The sequence below is a fragment of the Microtus oregoni genome, unplaced genomic scaffold (assembly GCF_018167655.1).
Source record: "Microtus oregoni isolate MIOR12 unplaced genomic scaffold, Mior012 000000F_ref0000247, whole genome shotgun sequence".
Classification (NCBI taxonomy): Eukaryota; Metazoa; Chordata; class Mammalia; order Rodentia; family Cricetidae; genus Microtus; species Microtus oregoni.
In genome coordinates this window covers 42,609,984-42,633,133 of record NW_024543059.1, presented here as the reverse complement: position 1 = coordinate 42,633,133, position 23,150 = coordinate 42,609,984, and the positions used below count along the sequence as shown (strand labels likewise).

General features: G+C 50.7%; 1 protein-coding gene across 1 annotated transcript in view; it reads left to right on the top strand.

Annotated features, from left to right (window-relative positions):
• Positions 1-23,150, top strand: part of Otog (otogelin) — a 70,451-nt gene that overhangs the window by 18,082 nt on the left and 29,219 nt on the right. Inside the window, exons 18-31 of the mRNA XM_041634325.1 lie at positions 1,288-1,412; positions 2,300-2,512; positions 3,618-3,810; positions 5,054-5,128; positions 5,307-5,350; positions 6,599-6,752; positions 9,217-9,324; positions 10,961-11,099; positions 13,062-13,196; positions 13,459-13,605; positions 13,852-13,971; positions 15,489-15,605; positions 16,202-16,358; positions 22,034-22,060. Of these exons, the coding sequence (XP_041490259.1) occupies positions 1,288-1,412; positions 2,300-2,512; positions 3,618-3,810; positions 5,054-5,128; positions 5,307-5,350; positions 6,599-6,752; positions 9,217-9,324; positions 10,961-11,099; positions 13,062-13,196; positions 13,459-13,605; positions 13,852-13,971; positions 15,489-15,605; positions 16,202-16,358; positions 22,034-22,060 (1,754 nt within the window). The remainder of the gene's footprint in view (positions 1-1,287; positions 1,413-2,299; positions 2,513-3,617; positions 3,811-5,053; positions 5,129-5,306; positions 5,351-6,598; positions 6,753-9,216; positions 9,325-10,960; positions 11,100-13,061; positions 13,197-13,458; positions 13,606-13,851; positions 13,972-15,488; positions 15,606-16,201; positions 16,359-22,033; positions 22,061-23,150) is intronic.

The following is a 23,150-nucleotide window of genomic DNA, read 5'->3' as shown; positions in this document are numbered from 1 at the left end:
ACTTGGGGAGTTTGCTTAAATACTGACTCGTGGGTCCCACTCTTTAAGAATCTCATATAAGATACTTAGGGCACGAGACCCTCCTTTTCCACAAGTAGGTCCCACAGCTGTAGCCTCTGAAGTAGGTGGGCTGTGCCCTGAGGAGTGCTGGCTTTGCTTAGTCTCACACTTGGCTGGTTTCACCAGTTGTGAACACCTTTAGGTGAAGATAAGCCCCACAAGCCAGGTATCCCTGCCTTTGGTCCCAGCAGGCCAGTGTACCCTCTTCCTATATGGTGTCCGAGTGCTTTTGAGTTTGTACAATGAAAGCCTCCCAGGATTGAGAAGAAGGCCATTTCCCTTGAGCTGATGACTGAGAGACTTTCCTGGGCGTGGCCACAGTTTAAGAGTTTGGGAGGAGACAGCAGTCGGGCCTTTCAAAGGAGGAAAGGCTTTGGAGGCTGGAGAATCTGACCAGTTCTCCAAGATACATGCAATGGCCGATCCAGAAAGAAACACGGGAGGCATTCTGTAGCCGGAAGAAGGGTTCGTCATCCCAGTGTGTCCGCACGTGCAAGTGAAGCCTCCCTGGTCAGTAGGGCTGGTGACTGGGCAGCTGGCCAGAGCGATGGAGGCAGACACTGGCTTAGTGTATGGGCTGCTCCACGCCCTCCCGGTGTGTGTGAGTCCTGCCTTGTGTCGTAAGATAACTCACAAGCTGGAGCAGTAATGCAGGCAAGGTGGCTGTCAGGCAGAACCGTGCCCTCACACAGACTACAGGTTCTTTCGCTGTAACACTCACTGGGTTTTAGTGATTGTCACCCCTGGCTGTATTGTGGAAGGATGCTTTATCTCAGCTTTCCCTCCCCCTGTCCCATACATGACCCGACTCATTTGCTACTTACCTCCCAGGGGGGACATGGAGAAAGTCAGAGATGGTTGAGGTCTGGTATTCTCATTGCTCTTTCTTACGTGAAGAGCTGGGGGGAGGTGCTGAAAGTCTAAGGCCATTGTGAGCCTTTTGGGTCTTGTTAAGTGTGATTACCTATGTGCACGTCTGATTATGGCTTTGGAGGACCTTGACCATTGGTGCATCAGCCATGCACTTGCATGCTGTGGGCGTGTGCAGACACATGCATGTTTCTGTGTGTTGATGAGTGCTCACCTGAGAGCGGCTCAGAGTACATGCTCACCCCTACCCCGTGCCCCTGTGTTTAGGTGTAAGTGGCTGCTTGTGTGGGTAGATACTTAGTGTATCCCTACACCCCAGTTGACCAGTGCACAACTGTAGCTTTGCCATTGCCACAGGTCTCCAGTGGGTGTGCCTGAGAGCACCCCACAATTGTTCGGCAATTCCTGGAAAACCCTGTCTGCCTGCTCCCCACTGGTCCCTGGCTCCCTGCTGGACCCCTGTGATGTGCATCTGCAGGCTGGTGAGGAATGGGCGGTGGGAGGCTTGGGGAGGGGAGCAGAAGCAGAATGGTTTGCAAGAGGTGAGGTGGCAACTTGATGGGCAGATTCATAGGGGTGGCAGAGGGGAGCCACAGGAGGGGACAGGAGGGAGGGGACAGCCAGGCAGATGGGAATCTTCCTCCTCTATCACCGGCACCTCAGTACTGACACACACCTCAAGACAAAGGCCACATCTTCAGAAGTGTCCCCCAGGCGCCTGTCCATACCCAGCCTCCTGCTTTCTCTTGTGCCCGCACTGCCCTGTAGTCTGCTCCAGCTGTCTGCTGTCTGCTCCAGCTGGCTTCCATGCTGTTCTGACACCCAGGTCTGCCCTCCTCCCAGGCCTCTGTACTCATGTGGCTTCGCCTGCCCCGCCACACTCTTACCTCAGGATGAGATTCACTTCAGCCCTTGTTACCTTCTTATCGAGGTCTTCCTGGCCACTTGAACTAAAATAGCAGTCGTCCTGTCCGCCCTCCTGACGCTGCCTAGCCTTCCCTAGTTTTCTCCTGCCTCGGGTTTATGCTCTACTGACTAGTGAAGTTGTTTACTGACTGTCTCTTCCAACCAGTCTGGCTACCTGAGGGTCTGGAATTTGGTCAGCGATGTTCACTTCTGTGTTTCCTTTACCAGATAGATCCCTGCCTGGCATGAGGTTGAATGAATATCTGTTCGTGGAGTAGGCATAGAAGCACACATATACATGCATACATGTGTGCACACACATAAATGAACATGTGTATGCACATGTGCGCGCGCACACACACACACACACACACACACGTCCATATACCCTGGGGGAGGGAGGCCGAGTCTTGGGGCAGTAGGCAGCCAGGACCTGCTCAGTGACCGTATCTTCGCATCCCAGCCTCCTACGCACTACAGTCCTGCAGCGTGCTCACAGGGGAGCTCTTTGCACCCTGCTCTGCGTATCTGAGCCCGATACCCTACTTCGAGCAGTGCCGCAGGGATGCCTGCCGCTGTGGGCAGCCCTGCCTGTGTGCCACGCTGGCCCACTATGCCCACCTGTGTCAGCGCCATGGGCTCCTGATTGACTTCCGTGCCCATCTGCCAGCCTGTGGTGAGTACCCCACCCCCATACATCCACAGAAGTCTAGGTTCCAGACACAGGTGTCCCTTACCCCCCTATCAGCACTAACACAATATCCTGTCTCCTCCAGCCTGACTTCCTTCCATAGTCCACTTCTCTTGCTGCCACCACGGTCTCTAGACTTGACCTCAGAACACCTTGCTCAGTGTTTCTTCTCCAGTCCATGCCCAGTCCGTGTCCAAGCCCTGTCAGTCTGGCTGAGTCCAATTTAACCCACTTCTCACCTCCTCTTCTGCCATCCCCGTAGGCAGAGCCACCTTCTCACTGCAGAAGAATGGGTTCTCTGAATTGGCTCTAAGGCTGGCTTGAGGTCCCATTAGTGTGTGACCCTCCACTGTTCTCTGGCTCTTAGTCCTTACTGCCCTGAGCCCCATAGAGCCTGGCTCCCTGTGAGCTTTTGCAAAGATAGAGAGAAAAATGAATCATGCCGTTAGCCAAGGGCTCTGAGTTCTACTCCAGCCCCGCGGGCAGCATGTTGTGCAGCCCTGCACAAAGCTCCTCCACTCGGAATCAGTGTCCCCAGAGGTGCTTGGACAGGGCCAGAGGTTCCCAACGCCGGTTGTGCATAGAGGCACAAGGATCTTTTAAAAAAATGCTCACACCTTGTCCATATCTGTGTCAGTGAGAACATCACTCTGGTGAGGGTTCCAGACATCTGCAGCGTTGAGAAACTCATGTTGAATGGCTTTGATGAGCAGCCTAGGGTGGGAATAGCTGATCTTGGCAGTTCAGTTCCAGTGGATTGTTGGCCTTGGTGCTGTGGGAGGTTCCCGGGGAGTGGGATGGTGACCCCATGAGGAGATGGCAGTGAAGGGTGTAAGCCTGTGCGTGTTCACATACCTGTGAGGAGTGTGTGTGTGTGTGTGTGTGTTGTCGGCTTTTCCAGGCTGAGCGTAATAGATGGTGTTTGACATTTTGGTACAATGAGAGGCATCTTTGACCCTGAACTGCTGTGTGACCAGGGTGGGGGCAAATATCTTACCCTCTGATTCTCAGTTTTTCTTGTCAAGATGCTAAGTCTACCCCATACAGTTGTGGGAAGAAGAAAGACCAAACGTAGCCTCTCTCCCACCAGCACTGTCCTGTGAGGCCACTAAGGAGTACAGCCCGTGTGTGGCTCCGTGTGCACAAACTTGCCAGGACCTGGCCAGCCCTGATGTCTGTGGGGCTAACAGTGGTGGGAACTTCAGCAGGAATGAGTGTGTGGAGGGTTGCACTTGCCCACCAGACACGTATCTGGACATACAAGCTGACCTCTGTGTCCCCAGGTGAGTGGCTAGCCTGGTGCCTGGGTGCACTGGGGAGTGAGACTAGGGTCTGCTCTGGACAGCTGGGCCGAGCTTCTCCTGCCCCTACTTCCCATCACCCTCTCCTGGGCCCTGTTGGCAGAGGTGAATCGCTGTTCTCAGGCTTCTCTCTCCTTCCTGTAAACCAGATTAAACCAGAGCACAGCACCTCGCTCTACTCAGCTCCCCTCTTCCATGAACATCTGTGTACTCTTATCATGTTCTGGAAATTTCTAGGCTCTGAGAATCCAATAGTGAACAGGATCTAGCTCCCCAAGTCCACAATGCCAGCTGGAAAGACAGACCCCCCCAAAAACAGGCACTTAGGGGTTGGGGTGGTTAAAAGAGCAGTAAAGCCACACGGAGGGAGGGCCAGGAGTCCTGGGTTGTCACACACAGGTGAGGTAGAAGTGGGGAGGTTCTTGGTGGAAACAGCATCGTAAGCGCCCTCCCCCAACCCGGTACAGGAAGGCAGGAGGAAGCCTGAGGTGAGAAACAGCCTGTATCCTTGCTGGAGGAAGCTAATGCAGTGGGGCTGGAGGCAGAGGGGGAAGAGTGGTTGATGGTGATTCCACAGGCTCCCAGGATGACTGACAAGGCTCCTGGAGTCTCGGCCTCAGTTTCTCTGTCTGTGGAGTGGTCTATTAATTGCTTGGAGGTTTTCTAGTAATGAGGGGAAGGAGTCACCCCCTTTCGGTGGCACAGAGGGCTCACTCAGACTTATCACACTGCAGAATGCTCCTTAGGTCTCAGCTGAGTGCCCACTAACCCTTAATAAAAAGCCTCTGTAAACTACATGAGAAAGACAAGGAGCAATTGGAGAGTACTGAGAAAGAATATTCTGGGGTCCCTTCCATGGGTACCCCCAAACCCTGGCATGTTCTGCTCTAAGACCAGCAGGGCTATGACACCACCCAGAACAATGACTGGGGCTGGGAGGTGGAGCTCTGAGCAGATCACCTCTCTGATCTTGGCTCTGAGTTAGATTATCTCCGGAAGGGACAGTGATTACATACGCTCATATGGCCCCCAACCTGGCACTGAGTCCTGCCTTTGACCTCAGCACCAGGGGGACTTCTGGTCCTCTGGAAGTGTGTCTCATGCCAGGAACTGCAGTCACCTCTCTCCACATCCTCACGCCTGACGCTTCCTGATGGTGGGCTCCTGCCCTGGCTGGCTCCATCCCTGCTCCTGAGCCTGCTCTATTCTCTCCTGATTTCTGTAGGAACCAATGTTCCTGCCACTTTCAAGGAGTGGACTATCCCCCTGGGGACAGCGATATCCCTTCCTTAGGGCACTGGTGAGCTTCCTGGGTATCGGTTGCATGAGAAGTGGCACCCACCCTTTCACTCTGTGTGGGGTGGTGGTGGGGACCAGGGATAGTAAGTAAGTAGCCCACAGGGCCAAGGGCAATAACATGTGCTAGGTGGGCCCTGAATGACTGGCAGGCCTGATATAATCCCCCCAACTTTCTGCAGCCACTGCAGAGATGGAGTCATGAGCTGTGACAGCCAAGTCCCAGGTAAGCAGGGACGAAAGGGGGAGCTTTGGGTGGGTGGGGACTCCAGTTGGTGGGAGGGGGCTGTGGAGAAAAGAGTGGAGAACTGGGGTACTGGTCGCTGGTCGGGAAGGGGCAGGCTACTCTAGCTTGGGTGTTGGTGTTTCTGCACTCTTGGCAAAGGTCCCACCCAGCTTAGAGAGTATCACCCTGAAGCTCCATCCTGGCCTCAAACCTCTGGAGAGCATGTGGGTCTCTGAGTCGCTGCTTGTCTTTGCTGGTTCTGGTCTGAGCTGCTGAGTATCTTCTGAGACTGGTTCTGCCCAAACCACTGGGCACGGGGTCCAGGACTGCCTGGACTTTGAACCTCTCCACAGCACAGAGACAGGACAGGGGTGGAGCAGTGGTGGGCAGCTGGGGTGCCTGGAGGTGGGCAAAGCATGAAGGTTGGAGCGTTCTCAGCAGAGGAGGCATTGAGGACAGGACAGGAGTTGGCACCGAGGGGAGCAACAGTGAACATTTGGCTGGTGGTTAAGAGCAGGCCCTTTGCAGCTGTGCAGCCCTGGGTGACATGCCTCACCTCTCTGAACCTCATCTCCTCTTTCACAGATAATCCGGAATTCTCCATCCTACTCTCACTTCCTGGAGGTTCCTGGGAGTGTCTTTACTTTGGTCCCTTCTGGCTTGGGACTTCTGCCTCTTAGAGATCTGGCTCTTGCTTTCTCTGCTCTGCTCCATCCTGCCCTTGAAACTTAACTGCCTTTTATTGGGTTTCCTAAAACAACCACTCGCACAAAGTGTGACTGTGCATGGCAGACTCCGCTGACAACGAGGATGAGGGGATTATGTTGGAGAAGCAAGAAGGAGGGAGTTGGCTCTCTTCAAAGTCCTCTAGCCACCCTTGTAGACTGCTTGGCTTCCATCTTTGGGTCCTTCTCCTGGTCCTTCTGGGGTCCTTCCTTTCAGTTCCCACTGCCTTAAGATATTATGGCTTTCATAATATTGCGTGAGAAGGCAGGTGGGGACACCTGCACAGCACTTGTAATGGACGAGTGTGCAGGGAGCGCGTGGCAGCCACCAGGACAGAGGTCCTGTTTAATAATGGGTTCTGCAGAGGGTGGCTGTTGCGCACTGGAGCAGCACCTAAATACCTGGTCCCTGTGATGTGGGAACCCACATTGTGCCCAGAAGCTGCCAACTCCTATAGTCACCCACACGGCACCACCCCCAGCCCAAGCCAAGGGTCTGCAGCGTCTACCGCTTTCCTTCTAGCGGCTGTCTGTCCAGCAGGCCAGGTCTTCGTGAACTGCAGCAACCTGCACCCAGACCCTGAGCTCAGTAGGGAGAGGACCTGTGAACAGCAGCTGTTGAACCTGAGCATGGCAGCACATGGGCCCTGCCTGTCGGGCTGTGCCTGTCCCCAGGGGTATGGATCTAAATCACTGCAAACTCTGTACAGTGACAGATCAAGGAAGACCTCACATAGCCTGGGAAGGAGAGGCAGTGTGGCTGTGGTGTCTGTGAGGAGCCCAGGATGGAGGAGGAAGTGTGGCTGTGGTGTCTGAGGAGCCCAGGATGGAGGCAGTGTGGCTGTGGTGTCTGAGGAGCCCAGGATGGAGGAGGCAGTGTGGCTGTGGTGTCTGAGGAGCCCAGGATGGAGGAGGAAGTATGGCTGTGGTGTCTGAGGAGTCCCGGATGGAGGAGGAAGTGTGGCTGTGGTGTCTGAGGAGCCCAGGATGGAGGATGTACAAGTAAACCCATGTCAGCTCTCAGCCTCCATCCCCGATCAGAGCCTTTGGGTAAAGAAAGGTGCCCCTGGAATAGCCAATGTCATTCTCTGGTGTGGGTCAAATTGAGCCCTGTGAACCACTCCATCCCATGACTTGGCAGCACAGGCTTGTTGCTTCAGTCTATGTTGAGATTAGTGACCAGTTGGGGAGCCTAGCACTGAGATTAGTGATCCCCTGGGGGACCAGGCTCTGGTCTGACAACCAAAGGGAATGAAATGAAGGTCAGAGCTTCTGGGTGGGCGAGCCATCCCATTGGAGCTTTACAGTGTGTAAGACTGTAAAGCTTCAGTCTCAAAGCAGGGAGGCTCGTACCCTTACTCCTCAGAAGAAAACAGACCAGGCCAGGGCGGTGAATAGGCTGCTGAAGGAGTCGGACTCAGACCAAGTCTCCTTCATTGGAAGCTCTGCTCCTCGTCCAGAGTGGCAGGGCTCACAGTGTGGAGTGTGGCCTGCTCCTTCCCTAGGATTCACTTGCCTGCACAGGACCCTTGCTTCACCTACAGCCATCTAGACCTCACCTGGAAGTGTGTCAGAAGGTCTCTCGGAATACCGTCCTTTGTGCCCAAGCCTGGCTCTGTCTGAGGTCAGGAATGGCTAGGTCTCTGCACTCAGGAGCAGATTCTTCCATGTCCAGAGTGTGACCACACAGAGATGCTGGGAAAGAGGCCTGGACTGGATCCTGGTTCAGGATTATTTGAGGGTATATAGAAGACTATGTGGGGAAGTCATCTATATTCCCACAGTGCTCACCAAAGGGAAATTATGACAAGGGAGACAGCTCTACCTTCCTGAAAAGTTCTCTTGATGGGCAAGGGCTCCCAAAGATGCTCTGTTTCCACCATAACCAGCCATCTCCAGAACTCACTACGCTCCCCAGTCTCCTTGTCTGTCCAAGTCCATCTAAGAATCTACAGTTGGGCATTGCCTCAAAGGACCCTGGGGACAGCATAGTGGGTGGCGATGTCAGTATCTGTCCTAGTTTGCTTCCTGTTGCTGTGAAAAAACACTCTGATCAAAAGCAACTTGGGAGAGGAAAGCCTTTATTTGACTGTACTTCCAGGTCATAGTCATCACTGAGAGACCCAGGTCACAGTCATCACTAAGAGACCCAGGTCACAGTCATCACTGAGAGACCCAGGTCACAGTCATCACTGAGAGACCCAGGTCACAGTCATCACTGAGACCCAGGTCACAGTCCATCAGTGAGAGACCCAGGTCACAGTCATCACTGAGAGACCCGGGTCACAGTCATCACTGAGACCCGGGTCACAGTCACTGAGAGACCCGGGTCACAGTCACTGAGAGACACAGGTCACAGTCACTGAGAGACACAGGTCACAGTCACTGAGAGACCCAGGTCACAGTCACTGAGAGACACAGGTCATAGTCCATCAGTGAGAGACCCAGGTCATAGTCACTGAGAGACCCAGGTCACAGTCATCACTGAGAGACCCAGGTCACTGTCATCACTGAGAGACCCAGGTCACAGTCATCACTGAGACCTAGGTCACTGTCATCACTGAGAGACCCAGGTCACAGTCATCACTGAGACCCAGGTCACAGTCCATCAGTGAGAGACCCAGGTCACAGTCATCACTGAGAGACCCAGGTCACTGTCATCACTGAGAGACCCAGGTCACAGTCATCACTGAGACCCAGGTCATAGTCCATCAGTGAGAGACCCAGGTCATTGTCATCACTGAGAGACACAGGTCACAGTCATCACTGAGAGACCCAGGTCACAGTCATCACTGAGAGACCCAGGTCACAGTCCTCACTGAGAGACCCAGGTCACAGTCATCACTGAGAGACACAGGTCACAGTCATCACTGAGAGACCCAGGTCACAGTCATCACTGAGAGACCCAGGTCATAGTTCATCACTGAGAGAAGTCAGGACAAGAACTCAGCGGGGACTGGAGCAGAAGTTATGGAGGAGTGCGGCTTACTGGCTTGCTCTCTGGCTCATGCAGAGCTAGCATTCTTATATGCCCAGGCCTACCTGCCTAGGGATGGCACTGCCCACAGTGGGCTGGGCCTTCCTAGATCATTGCAGATCTAGGAGTGCTCTTCTGATCACTTGCTTGCTGTGTCCCTCCAGCCTGCTCAGACACGGGGATGCATGCTTCCCCCCAGAGGAGTGTCCGTGTACCTGGAAGGGGAAGGAGTATTTCCCTGGGGACCAGGTATTATCTGCCTGCCACACTTGGTAAGTCTCCAGAACTGGCTTCATTTTTTTTTCTTTTGCTGGAAAAGATATGATTTTCCCTTCATCTTGTTCATATTCATGGTGACTATTGTACACACAAGTATATGTATGTAAAATAATACTGAGAATATTTGTGACTATTTGATGAATGATCAGACAGGTCTGTGAATATACATACTTGTATGTTTGCAAACATGAGAACATGTTTGCATATTTAGATGAACATATGTATGAATGGGTATGAACAAAGGCGTGTGAGTGAACATATATGGACATACATAAAAAGGCAAGTGCCATAGATCTAAATAAATTCGTTAATATAGAAGTTAGGAATTTACAAATGTATATTGCGTTTATATATATTTACATGCATATGCATCTGTTTAGCACATTTATGTACCAAGTAAGTGACTTGCATTAAATATATATATATTTGCATTTACTTGAATGGATAAGTTTGTGAACATGTGATTTGTGTTTGTCTATGAATGCAGAAATGCTCATATTCAGAATGAATGTGTATGTGGGTGTATTTTCACACTGTTCATTCAGGTAATGTTAGCACACATTTACAGAAGTGTGCACTGGGATTGGATTGGTTTTAGTGGAGACAGACTGGGCAGGAGCCTAGCAGAGACTCCCAGAGAGTCATCCAGCCAGCGGCAGCCGGCTCCTAGCTTCTGTCTTATGTGTGGTGGAAATGCTGCATTTTCAGCCCCAAGGAAGAGTATTCCATGCCCTCTGGTGTCAGTAGCATGGCTACAGTCAAGGCTGAGAAGCCAGATTGTTTTCATATGCACCAGGGTGTGTGTGTGTGTGTGTGTGTGTGTGTGTGTGTGTGTGACCACCAGGACCCGGGCTGTCTGACAGAGTAGACTGTCAGGGCCCAGAGCTGATATTGAATCTCACTGGCTTGAACTTGTCAGGGAGTGAAGTCTTCAGATCTTTTGATTCTGCATTTAAAATACACTTCAAATCTGATCGCCTCCTCATCTCCCGACCACTGTGGCTCTGCACTGAGCACCTGTCCCTCTTGTCTCTAACCCACTGCCATCGTCTCCCCGGTGGAACCATCCCCATCTCGGTCTTCCTGTCATTCCTAGGAAAAAGTCACACCCTCACTGGCGTTCTTGGACCTGCACCACTCAACTCTCCACTGCCCTGTGAACATCTCTACCCTCTTATCCTTGGGCTGTCCGCCTCCACTGTTACCACCTGAATGTTCTTCAAGATCATCATAGACCGCACCCTCTTCCCACAATGCTCTTCTTCCAAATGTTCTGGGCTCCCCGAAGTCTCTGCTCCCACGTCTCTGATAACCTTGATTAAAATGTGACACATTTCTAAACACACCCTGTTTCCCTCCCTCCCTGCCCCACCTCCTGCACTGCCCACCTGCTAAAACAGACAGGGTCCATCCTTCCTCTCTGGGAAAAAAGTTTCACTAAGCCAGTTTCCCTTCTTCTCTGTTCACCCATGTTTCTCAGACTCTTGGGAGAATGCCTGAGACGTGTCCATCATCACCCTGATAAATGGGGGCTGCTATGTTTGCTGAGTTCCTTCTTCAGGAGCGCTTCAGGGGCATTCCAGCATGGGATAAAGTGTGCTCTATGAGCCGTCTCTGTGTTTGTTTCAGTGTGTGCCAGCGGGGTTCGTTCCAGTGCACCCTGCACCCCTGTGCCTCCACCTGCACGGTGTATGGGGACCGACACTACCGTACATTTGACGGTCTTCCGTTTGACTTCGTAGGAGCATGCAAAGTACACCTGATCAAGGTGAGTTCCTGGGCGCGCTTACCCAGCTGCCTCCACAGGCACCCAGAATAGCCAGGGAGCAAGACCTGTCAGATGTGTGCATGATCTGAACACCAGGATGCTGCATAATTGGGTGGGTGGGGCGAGCGAAACCCTGAAGTGCAGCTTCCAGAAACTACTTCCACACACAGGTCAGGGTGCAGGAAACCACTCCACTCTGTATCGCAGCCTTGCCCACTAGTCCCAGTGGGTTTTTTTTTGTTTGTTTGTTTTTGTTCCTGTGGTAGAAAGAGCTCATGCCTTTCAAGTTTCAGTAGCAATGGTGCCTGGTGGTCTACAGATCATCTTTATGGATTCTCTCGCTTAATTTTTACAGCAGTGGACGGATTGTGTTAGTTGTCACCATGGTGACAGGTGTGACACCATGGGCCTGGGGAAGCTAGGGAACTTGCTCGAGGTATCACAGCTAGGCGGCCCAGAACCAGCAAATAGGACTAGAGAAGTGGTAGCCGGCAGGAGTCATGCGTCCATACAGAGGAAGAGTAACGGGGATATGGGCGGCTCAGTGAAGGCAAGCGTTCCCTAGAGGAAGACGGGTACCAGCGGGATGTGGGGCAGGGCCAGTATCCTGGGAACATTGATTTTCTTAGCCCATCACCTCATCGTCTGAGTATCGGCAATGACCACAATGACAGGCCAGACAAGCACTGTGTACTTAGTATTGATTGCTGTGGTCAGGGCTTGCATGTGCTGGGGGACACGGGACCTTTCACGGGGTCCTGTCTCTGGACAAGCACTGCGCTGGAGTCTTTCGTGTCATTTCAGGAACTCCGGCACTTGTGTCATTTCGTTTCAGGCTCTTATTTGTGGTCTATTTGTTTTGAGATGAAGGTCTTGCCATGTTGTCCAAGATGAATTCAGACCCTCAGGTTTGAGTGTCTCCACCTCGACCTCTTGAGCAGAGGGAATACAGACGGGAGCCGTAGGGAGTGACCATATCTCAAAACCAATAGAGTTGCACCGCAAACACACGCACACGAGCACACACACACACACACACACACGCGCGCGCGCGCACACACACGCACACTCTGTTTTGTTTACGTGAATGAGAATAAATAAGACTCCGCAGGTTTGTTTTTTTTTTCATTTTATAGCATGTGTCGGGTATTATCACACACTGTCAGTGTATGCTAGCTGGCTGGAACATTCTACACAGAGAGTATTGTGCCACACAGGGATAGGTGAGCTTTAACTGGTTGCAGTGCTTCAATGCCACAGCAAGCACGTGTGTGACTGTATCTCTTAGGTCCTAGGAGTGGAATTGCTGCCTACAAAGTGACGTGTGTTTAAAGCGCTGTTCAATATGGGCAAGCTTTCTGCACGTAATGCTCACGCTGTCTGTAAGCCGGCGTCCCTCTCCATCCCGGTCACATCCATTCACTCACTCATTCATCCATCAGACCCTTTGGGCATGGTCACATCTGCTAATCACGGCTCTAGGACGCTGTAAATGATTCTGAGCGCCGGAGAACTGAAGGAAGCTGCCCAAAGCCAAACTGGGGACGAGAAGTAGATTCGGGATGGGGAGAATCATCAGCCAGTAGAGTTCTCGTTTTCCAAGTAAAGGCCGCACAGAAGATCTGGGCTGCACTTGTAGTTCAAGTGCTGAGGAGGCAGAGACAGGCATACTCCCGGGGTCCCTGGCCCAGCCTAGCCTCCTTGGTGAATTCCAGGCCAGTGAGAGTTCTTGTTTTACTGTAAAGGTGGACAGAATCCAACAATGACACCCAGGGTTGTCACCCAGTCCCCAGATTGTCTGTGCATAGCTGCCTGTGTTGCCACCACCTCACACACAAGCACTTGCTACCTTCACTCCAACACCCACTAAAGAAATGTAGGGAAAGCCCCTCAGAGTCCACACCCCTTCTCCTCTGTGCTCTTCACCAGATGTGTCCCTCCCCCGGCTTTTCCTCCCCTCAGAGTACCTCAGAGCTCGGCTTCTCTGTGGTGGTGGAAGATGTGAACTGCTACAGCTCTGGCGTCATCTGCAGGAAGTCCATTTCCATCAGTGTGGGCAGCTCACTCGTCATCTTTGACGATGACTCTGGGGATCCTGTAAGGACCTGTCGTGGGGAAGGTGGTACAGACGGTGCACAGATTGGTGGTGAGGAGTCAGGAGAGGGTTGGGATCCATTGTGCCACTGAGGCAGAAGCTCTGGCTGGATTCTTTATAAAGGGAAGCAGAGGGCAGGATCGCCGTGAAAGGAGGGAGGCGTGTCGGTGAGGTGCTGGGGTTGGCAATGATTCGTGACTCCATCTGGTTGAGTTGGTGTTGAGGGACACTCAGGTTCAGGACTGACTTGTTCTGTCTCTCTAGAGTCCCGAGAGCTTCCTGGATGAGAAGCAGGCTGTCCACATCTGGAGAGCAGGCTTCTTCACACTGGTGCATTTCCCACGGGAGCACGTGACCCTCCTCTGGGATCAGAGAACCACCGTTCATGTCCAGGCTGGTCCTCAGTGGCAGGTAGTCATGAGACCTGAGCATCACACCTCTGCCATTGTCCAGGGCTGGGGAGACATCCCTCTCTGAGGGCTGAGAGGATCACAGCACTGTCCTGTCCACTGATGTCCTCATCTGTCATCTTTCTCTGACCTTGTCCCGTCTCTCTTTAAGCCATCCTCTCCACAGTTGCTTCTGGATCAACAGTCTTGGTTCTGCAGTTCAGCCTTGTTATCCTGGCAACTAACATGGTGCCCTCCCTCCTCTCAGGGTCAGTTGGTGGGCCTTTGTGGGAACTTTGACCTGAAAACCGTCAATGAGATGAGGACCCCAGAGAACCTAGAGTTAACGAACCCCCAGGAGTTTGGCAGCAGTTGGGCTGCGGTGGAGGTAAGGCCTTCCAGTTGCCCGGTACCCCTGACTCTCTTAGATGGGCCATGTGCATGCTGGATCCAAGCCAGGGGAGAAAACATTGGTGTGAGGCTCCTCCTGGGAAAGCCCTTTGCCTCTGACTGCCTAAGATTCTGTCCCTGCCCCACAAGGCAGGCAGCCCACCCTGACCTTGGTCAAACATGACTTAGTAATGTTTGGAGAATTGGAGTTGCTATCCTAGACAAGGTGGTCACCTAGTGAGGAAAGTGGGCTGTTGAACCGTGCCAGGCTTGTCTACCCTCCCCACCACCACCACCTCTGGCACTAGTTAGGGCACAGAGAAGAGACTCCCGTAGACTGAGACAACCCTCAGCAAATGCTTCGTGGAGAAGGTGAGACAGAGGGTGGAATTTGGCAGACAGGCTGTGTTTGGAGGGAGACCGTGAGCAGAAGCATAGGGACATCCTTGAGGGTTGCTGCCAAGCTGTGAGCTGTCGGGGACAGCAGTGGACTGAGAGCAGCAGACTCGGCTTCTTGTCTTGGCTTTTCTGGATGAACTGAATCTTCTGTTGGAGAGAGGGGGCTGTGCCAGGGGAGGGCCCATAGCAGTCCCAAAAGGCTGCCTGCAAAGTGTCACTGAGAAATACCTAAGGACTGTGGTTGATTGGTTATGTCTTCCTTGGGTGCAGCAATGGTGACATGACTGTTTCATATGTCACTTGTTTGCCCTGAGTGGACTTTGTTCTTTGCAGAAGGATAGACGGAGAGGGCAGGCAGAGCAGACGGGCATGGCACCCACATTTTAGAAAAGCTGGATGGGTGAAATGGGTGACTGGTTTTGTATTTGTGGACCACCTCCCCACCAGTCAATATTTCTGTATTGCTTATAACTAGGCATGCTGGGGAGGCAGTGCATAAAGCCTGGAGAAGTAGGGCCAGCTCTGGGGAAATCTGTGTTAACCACCCTTTGCTGTGCAATGGTAGTGTTCAGTCCACACCACTACACAAAGCACGTCTTACCTCAGTTCCTGGTGGTTGGGAATCAGAACATGAGGCTAGGTGTTCTTCTCTGTGTCCCACAGGCTGCAGACAAGGTGATGTCCAGGGCATGTGGGTGGCTGTGGGTCATGTCCACTCCTGGACCTGTAGGCCTGACAACTTTAGCTCTCAGTAGCTATTGGTCAGAGAACACCCTCAGCTCTTAGAGACCCCTCACTTCCTGTCATGTTGAGTTCCCATCATAGCTGTCTGCTTCCTCACAGCCAGTGAAGGACAGACTCCAGTGAAGTGGGCTCTGGGACCTCATCTGATGACTCTCAACCTGGTGTGTCCCCAGAACCTTTGGTATTCTGCTTGTTGGAAGCAGGTTGGAGCCTGCTCCTACTCTCCAGGGGAGGTGATTGAACAAGGATGTGGATGCCTACAGGGCAGTCTCAGGGCACTCAGAGAGTGCACTCCCTGTGTGCACAGGAACTGGAGGGATAGGACATCTCTCTGCTTGGTGCCATAGGTGTAGCTCTCCCTTTATCTTTCAGTGCCCAGATACTCCTGACCCCAGGGACACGTGTGCCTTGAATCCTCTCCGAGAACCGTTTGCCAGGAAGGAGTGTGGCATTCTTCTCAGTGAGGTGTTTGAGACGTGCCACCCCGTGGTAAGTGCCTCCCTGTGTTAAGTGGGTGCTCTTTGGCCCCTTCTACGTCCCTCCTACCTTCCAAGGACCCCTCCTTCTCAAAGACTCCTTTAAAGAGGGAGACCCATCTCTCTTCCACCATTCTCCTGCCTCTGCTCTGCTCAGATGGTCCTTCCCCAGGTCCCTGACACCTAGAGATAGCCAGCCAAGCCTCTGTGCTCTCTGCAAGCCCAGCGGGGCCTGGCTCTCCCTGCTCAAGAGGACATTCTGTTGCAGAGTGCACACTGAGCTGCTGCACCCCTGACTTTCCCCTGCTCTCCATGGAGATGACAGGTCGGGGCTCTGCTCTACAGGGCTCCTCTAGGTCTTCGGAGACCATTGCGGCCTAGCCTCTGTGTCTCCAGCCTGGCTGGGCAGGTCGCACATCCTGTCTGGGCTTTAGCAGTTCCCCAGTACCCTGAGTCCAACTTTCTGGGCTCAGGACAAGCTTCTCAGACTGCCTGTGCTTTCTGAGCTGCCTGCCCTGCCGCAGAGCCCTCATCCCATGCAGACAGCTCATCCTACCTGTGAGCATCTTCATGCTGTGCTGACATTCAGAATCCTCTGACCTTCCCTAGGTTGACGTCACTTGGTTTTACTCAAACTGCCTGACAGACACATGTGGCTGCAGCCGGGGTGGTGACTGTGAGTGCTTCTGTGCCAGCGTGTCTGCCTACGCCCATCAGTGCTGCCAGCACGGGGTGGTCATTGATTGGCGGACCCCCCGCCTCTGCCGTGAGTGTTCCAGACTACACCCCATGACTCTATATCCCTGTGTTGCAGTTGGTGAGCTTGTGGCAAAGAGAGGAGAGAGATGTGCGAGCCATGCTCAAGGTCTCTCGGGAGAATAGGGTAGCTGGAGCTCATCTTTGAAGATTTGGTCCTTAACCTCATTGCTAAAAGAGTCCCAAGCCCTGGGATCCAAGGCCAGGCTGGCTTTTGCATGCTGTGTGACTCCAAACAAACTGCCCAACTCCTCTGAGCCTCAGCTTTTATCCCCTGAAAAATGGGAATAGACAGGCCCTTACTGGCTTTCTGTAAGCTCAAACAAGATAATGAACATAAAAACCTTTGACCAGCTGAGCTGTGGAGAGAGGTCCTGTTTACTCAAAACAGTGTGGGCCTATGGATGCTGCTGATTGAGACCTCTGAGACAGAACTATTCCGAGCCCACACATGCACATGTGCACCCCCCACACGCACACACACTTATATACATACTGTAAATAGAAGTTTCTGTCCCACCCGGTCCTGCAGCTGTTTAGTCCCAAAGAAACACACAGAGGCGTATATTAATTATAAATAGTTTGGTCTATGCGCTCAGGCTTATTACTAACTAGCTCTTATAACTTAAATTAACCCATAATTCTTATATCTGTTTAGCCATATGGCTTGGTACCTTTTCTCAGTGAGACATTCTCATCTTGCTTCCCCATTATCTGGCTGGTGGCTGTATGTCTGCTTTTCTTCTTCCCAAAAGTCTCCTACTCTGGTTGCTCTGACCATACTTCTTGCCTGGTTACTGGCCAATCAGTGTTCTATTAAACCAATATGAGTGACAAATATTTGTAGTATACTAGGACATTATCTTACAGCATCTCCCCCTTTTTCATTTCAAAGTAAAATCTCTGAATCTAATCTCCTTTGTTTAGCTTTTTTCCCTGACTATTGTCCATAACTATTTGGAATAAACACACTAAACAAAGATAAGCATCAATAATCCATTCTTTGGGGAATGTGGCGTAGTTTTTTAAGCTACTTCTTGCTGTTTGGTAGTGCTGGTAATCTTTTCTTGCCAAAGAAAATTTAGGATTATGATCAAATACTGACTGGAGTATTCTGTGAGGCTTGATCATCTCAGCCAGCAGTCTTGAGGCTGCTCTGGATGCAGAACCCAGAGGAAACTGCAACAGAGGTGCCCTGAGATGTTGGATCATCTGAGACATCCACTTCCATTGGAGATTTCTCAGGGGGGTCTTCCTTGATCAAACCTTATTTTTCTTAACCCAGAATGAATCCACAGCCTCTCATTACCTGTGAAAACAAAAGCAAAACCTCTTCTCTAAAGTAATGTATCTTTTGACTTCAATTTTGAACTCAAGGCATTTTTCAAAATATATAGGCACTTATAATCAAATGTCTTTTAGCAGCTCGTGTTCCTTCCTCTGCAGTCAAACAATTCAAAGATAATACAAGAATATACATTATCCAGACTTTCTGTGTATTTTCCATCTTTATGTTGCTTTTTTTTTTACTCTATTTCTTTTATTTTTATTTTTAACTTTTGGTTTTTTGAGACAGGGTTTTTCTGTGTATCTTTGACTGTCCTGTATCTCACTCTGTAGACCAGGTTGTCCTTAAACTCACAGAGATCCGCTTGCCTCTGCCTCCCAAGTGCTGCAATTAAAGATGTGTGTCACCATGCCCAGCTACTCTATTTCTTTTTTTTTTGAAGGACTTTCTCTACAATTTTTCTTTTCTCTCCCAAGCCTAGGTGTCTTTTAAACACACTGTAAACCATTTAGAGGTTCCCCGCCCCCCGTTTGAATGTATCATCTTCTCACCATATGAGTCTTTTTTTTTTAAATTTACTTATTTATTAAGGATTTCTGCCTTGTCCCCACAACCGCTTCCCATTTCCCTCCCCCTCCCCCGATCAAGTCCCCCCCCTCATCTGCTCGAAGAGCAATCAGGGTTCCCTGACCATATGAGTCTTTAATCTGCTAAACAGTATGTCTAGAATTAAAGCTGCAACTTTGGTGGTTGGCTCCACCCCATTCCTTAGCTTTTTGAGAGTCTAGCATAATGACAGAAGTGCTGGTGGGAGCCATACTTATTGTCACAACTGTGGAGTTTCTAGGTCCATGCCACCACCAAGAAGCATACCACTGGCTGCTCATGAACACCATTTAAGTGTTTGGTAGCAGAGCCTCTTAAAAGAGCTGTGAGATTATTGTGGCTAAAGCTGAGTCAGGAAGCCTCTCTTAAAGGAGCCGTGACTCTTCTCACCACCAGTAAACAGAGCCTATTGGAGAAAAAAGATGGTTACCAAGAAGCTGCACTTGACTCTGTTCTTGTCTGTCTAAAATGCCCACCCTTTTTTAAAAGCCTTCTTGTCAAATGTTTGGGTGCCATTTGTTGACAGAAGTTTCTGCCCTGCCTGGTCCTGCATCTGTTTAGTCCCAAAGAAACACACAGAGGCTTATATTAATTATCAGTTGTTTGGCCTATTAGCTCAGGATTATTACTAACTAGCTCTTACAACTTAAACTAACCCATAATCCTTATCTATGTTTAGCCATGTGGCTTGATACCTTTTCTCAGTGAGGCATTCTCATCTTGCTTCCTCTGTGTCTGCCTTTTCTCTTACCAGAATTTTTATAGTCTGCTTGCCCCACTATACTTCCTGCCTGGCTATTGGCCAATCAGTGTTTTATTAAACTAATATGAATGGCAAATCTTTACAGTGTACAAGAACATTATCCTATCCATACATACTATTGTGAGTATAAATGTATAGCATAAAACATACAAAATAAGTAAAAGGTAAAATAAAATGCGTAGAAGATTAAATTAATTTCTTAAAATCTAAGGTCATTTCCTTTAGAATTCAATATTCCCCGGTCAGGTTTTCCTGACCTCGTGTTGGGGACAGTGATGAGTACCCAGATTCAACAAGGGAGGATAATCTGTTTCAGACCCCAGTTCCACCAACTGGGGCCTGGATGCATCCCCTCTCCACTGCACAGGAGCAAAACCAAGTCCTCACCTCACAGATGCTGGGAACAAGTGACACAAGCTTACAATGCTGGCTTGGTGCTGTGCAACACTGTTAACAGACACAGGGGTGCTGGCATATCCCCAGCCCCTAGAGCTCCAGGCTGGGGAACTCAGGGAGAAGACGGAGGCACACCGTCCCCTCTCTGGACTTCTTCCTTTTCCCCTGCCTGTTCCGCCACCCACAGATCCGTCAGCATAGGTGCTGGGTCCCTCTCCTTGCTTCTGTAACTGCCCTTCAGGAAGAACGGGACGCACATATTTATAGAGGACCGATCATAACTTGCTACATGCGTGTCGTCTCATGTAATAATCAGGACTAAGGTAAAGCAAATGAAGCACTTTTCCAAGGTTGTGACACTTACAGGGACCCCAGAAAACTCAGGGATCCAGCATAATAACATTTTAGTGTAGGATCTTTGAAAACTAAAACTCACTGCAAAAATGTTGCTGATGAACAAGTATCAAAGGTCGGTATTATCAGTTCCCCCTAGGTCCAGGGTCCACGGTGGCTCTGTGGGACCCTGTTACTGCTTATTTTAATGTTTTGATATTGTGTTTGTTATGAACTTTTTTGTCTTGATTTGGATATGTCATATTAAAATAGAATTAGCTAATGGCCTAAATAAAGCAGCAACCGTTTCTCCAGAGATTGATTAGGCTTTCAGTGAGTATCAGAATGCACAGAGGGACTGCATGGGCCCGACTGGGCTGTTTATGGGATGATGAGGCAAGGAGGGATTTTAAAGGCAAATGAGAAATATTACACAAGATATTTTATAATCAATAATCCTGGGCCAGTGAGATGGCTCCACAGGTAAAGGTGCTTGCTGCCAAGCCTGACAACCCAAGTTCATCCCCAGGACCCACGTGGCGCAACTTGGCACCCTCAAGGTGTTCTCTGACCTCCGCGGGCACGCCACGTCACCTGCATCCCCCCAATAAACAAGTAGCTTAAAGGAAAAGCCTTTGGCTAACACATTAAAATGAATGGTGTTAAGACCAACGGCAAGTCCTGCCAGTCCGAGGTTGGACAGGTGGGTGCACCTGGAATAAAGGCTGGGGTAAAGTCCCTACAAAAGTGTTTTGTACATCCGTGCGTAGCTGTTGGGCTGGGTGGCTAACAAGCCCCAGAGATCCATTTGCCTCTGCATCTCCAGCACTGGGCTGAACTTGATCCTCATGCTAGTAAGGCAGGCGCTTTACCAACTGAGTCACCTCCCCAAACCCCCTCATAATTTCACACTCCATGTCCTCAAATGAGGAAAACAAGTGCATGCCCATAGGCTCATGACAAGCCCGCTCCTCACTCTGTTTTTGTTTTTTTGTGACAGAGTATCTCTATGTAGTCCTGGCTGTTATATAGAATTCCCTCGAATTCACAGAGACCTGTCTGTCTCTGTCCCCCAAGTGCTGGGATTAAAGGTGTGTGCCACCACACCTGACTTCATCTCCTGATGCTTAATGTCCTTGCAAGAGGGCAAAATCAAATGTGTTTATTGTGGGTCTAGGGTGTGCTAGGAGCTGATGACACTCTTCATACCCTCCCTGTGTGTGAGGCAGACACTTCCTCAGCCTTTATCCCAGGGGCACCCAGATAGTTACAGTTTTGTTCTTGGTTGATTGATCTGGCAAGGTCTGCACAGCTCATCCCTTGTGTCTCTCGGTAAGAGAGACACCAGGGAACAGATGCAGATCATCCACTAGAGGGTGCAATGGGCCCGTGCTTTAGGGGCTCCTTACTGCCCAAAAGAACTTCAGTGGAGCCAGACACTACACAGAAGGTTGTGGAGAGCCTGGGATCCCGGAGGCCCTTCATCCCATTCTGTCCAAGGCTGAGAAACTTCTGTTTCATGGTTATAGTCCTTCTTTGGGGCTCTTCTGCAAAATATCCAATCAGATCGTCCACACTTTGGTTCTGTTTATTGTATTTGAGACAGGATCTCTAGTTCAGGCTTATTTCAAACTCCCTGTATAGCCAAGGATGATCTGATACTTCTGCCCTTCCCTCCCGAGTGCTGGGATTAGAGGTGCACACCACCACACCATATAATGCAATGCTAGAGAACCACTGGATCCAGGACCTTGTACATGCTAGGCAAGCTCTCTACTGACTGGGCTACGTCTTCAATCCTACACCTTCATATTCTGTTCTTGACCTTTGTGGTCACACAAAACATACTCTTCTATCTAACATTCATTCATTCATTCATTTGTTTGTTCATTTTTTCATTCATTCATTCATCGCATTGCTGAGTGCTACTCCAAGCCAGGCTTTGAGCCTTGTGTGATGTGTGAGGGAGGACCACTATATTTCTACCTCTTAAGACCTATAGATCTGCAGGTGGTGATAGCACATGCCTTTAATTCCAGTGCTCAGGAGGTAAAGGCAGGTGGATCTCTGAGTTCAAGGCCAGCCTGGTCTACAGAGCAAGTTCCAGTACAGCCAGGGCTATGCAGAGAAACCCTGTCTCAAAAACCAAAACAAGACAAATAAATAAAAAGACAGTTGGATCCAAGTTTATTCCTCAATCTTGGAGTTTTGGAAATAGGGCCAGATCTAGTCTTTGATGAGGGGGGAGCCTGGGTCCGGGTGCCCTGCTCATGGGAAATCTCTCTTCTTTCTTCCTTAGCGTATGACTGTGACTTCTTCAACAAAGGTAAGCCAAATTTCCTCCAAGGGGAGACTGACTGGGGCACCTCTAACTTAGTGCTGACTTCCTGAGGTGCTGCTGTCCCTGGAATAGCTGAGCTGTGGTGCTGATTTGGGACTGGAATAGCTGAGCTGTGGTGCAGATTTGGGACTGTGGTTGGGAGTCTGATGGTGCAGGGCTCAGGGAGGTCAGGACTTTGTCCACAGCTGTCCCTGCAGCTCCGTGTGAGGCCCAGGACAGAGCCTCATCAGGCCTTTCATCATTCAGGGCAGTTTCACCAGGTAGCAGAAGGCCACTGGTATCAGTGTGCCCACCCCATAGTGTTTCTAATTGATCCCAGTAAGCCCATCGAGTGTCACCAGGGTTCTCTAAAGACCTGACTTGTCAAAACCAAGTGCAGACTGCTTTCCCTGAGGAAGCTTGCTGGAAACCTAGATGGGATCTTCAAATCCAAATATGTACCCGCATCTAGATTATTAATGAAGATGAAAATACAAGTCATTGCTAGGGACCAGGGGAGATTAGTGTCCACTATTAGAACCATTTGATCTGTTTGATCAGAGGCTGAATGGGCTGTGGCGAGATGGCTGTCAGAATAGTTCTCAGCATCCAGCTTCATCCGCTTGGGCCTTCAGTGCCCATTTGACACCCGAGCCCCTGGTCTCCTCCCAGCCATACCTTGTAGGAGTTGGCCCATGTAGGTATGGGCACAGACTTCGGGCACATTTCGATGCTGATTTGGGTTTGAGAAGCATCTTCCCAGCCAGGCTATTAAATGGAATAAAAAAGTACTGTGGAGAAGGCTTATTTATTGTAGACATAGGGAAAAGCGAGTTAGAGGCAGAGACATCTGGGAGAGTCCAGAGTGAACAAGACCCTGAGCCAGGCCATGTGAGGAGAGGGAGGAGGGAGAAGAGGAGAACCAGGAGCCAAGAGCTCAGGAGGCAGAGGCCAGAAAGTGAAAGGATAAAAAAAGCACCAGCATACCCCAAATGGCTGGAGATACATAGGAAAGAGCAGCACGGGGCCGGGGGAGCCCAGCCTCTGGGCTGGAGAAGTTTAGGGTAGGGGATAGGGTATGCCAGCCAGCAGGACC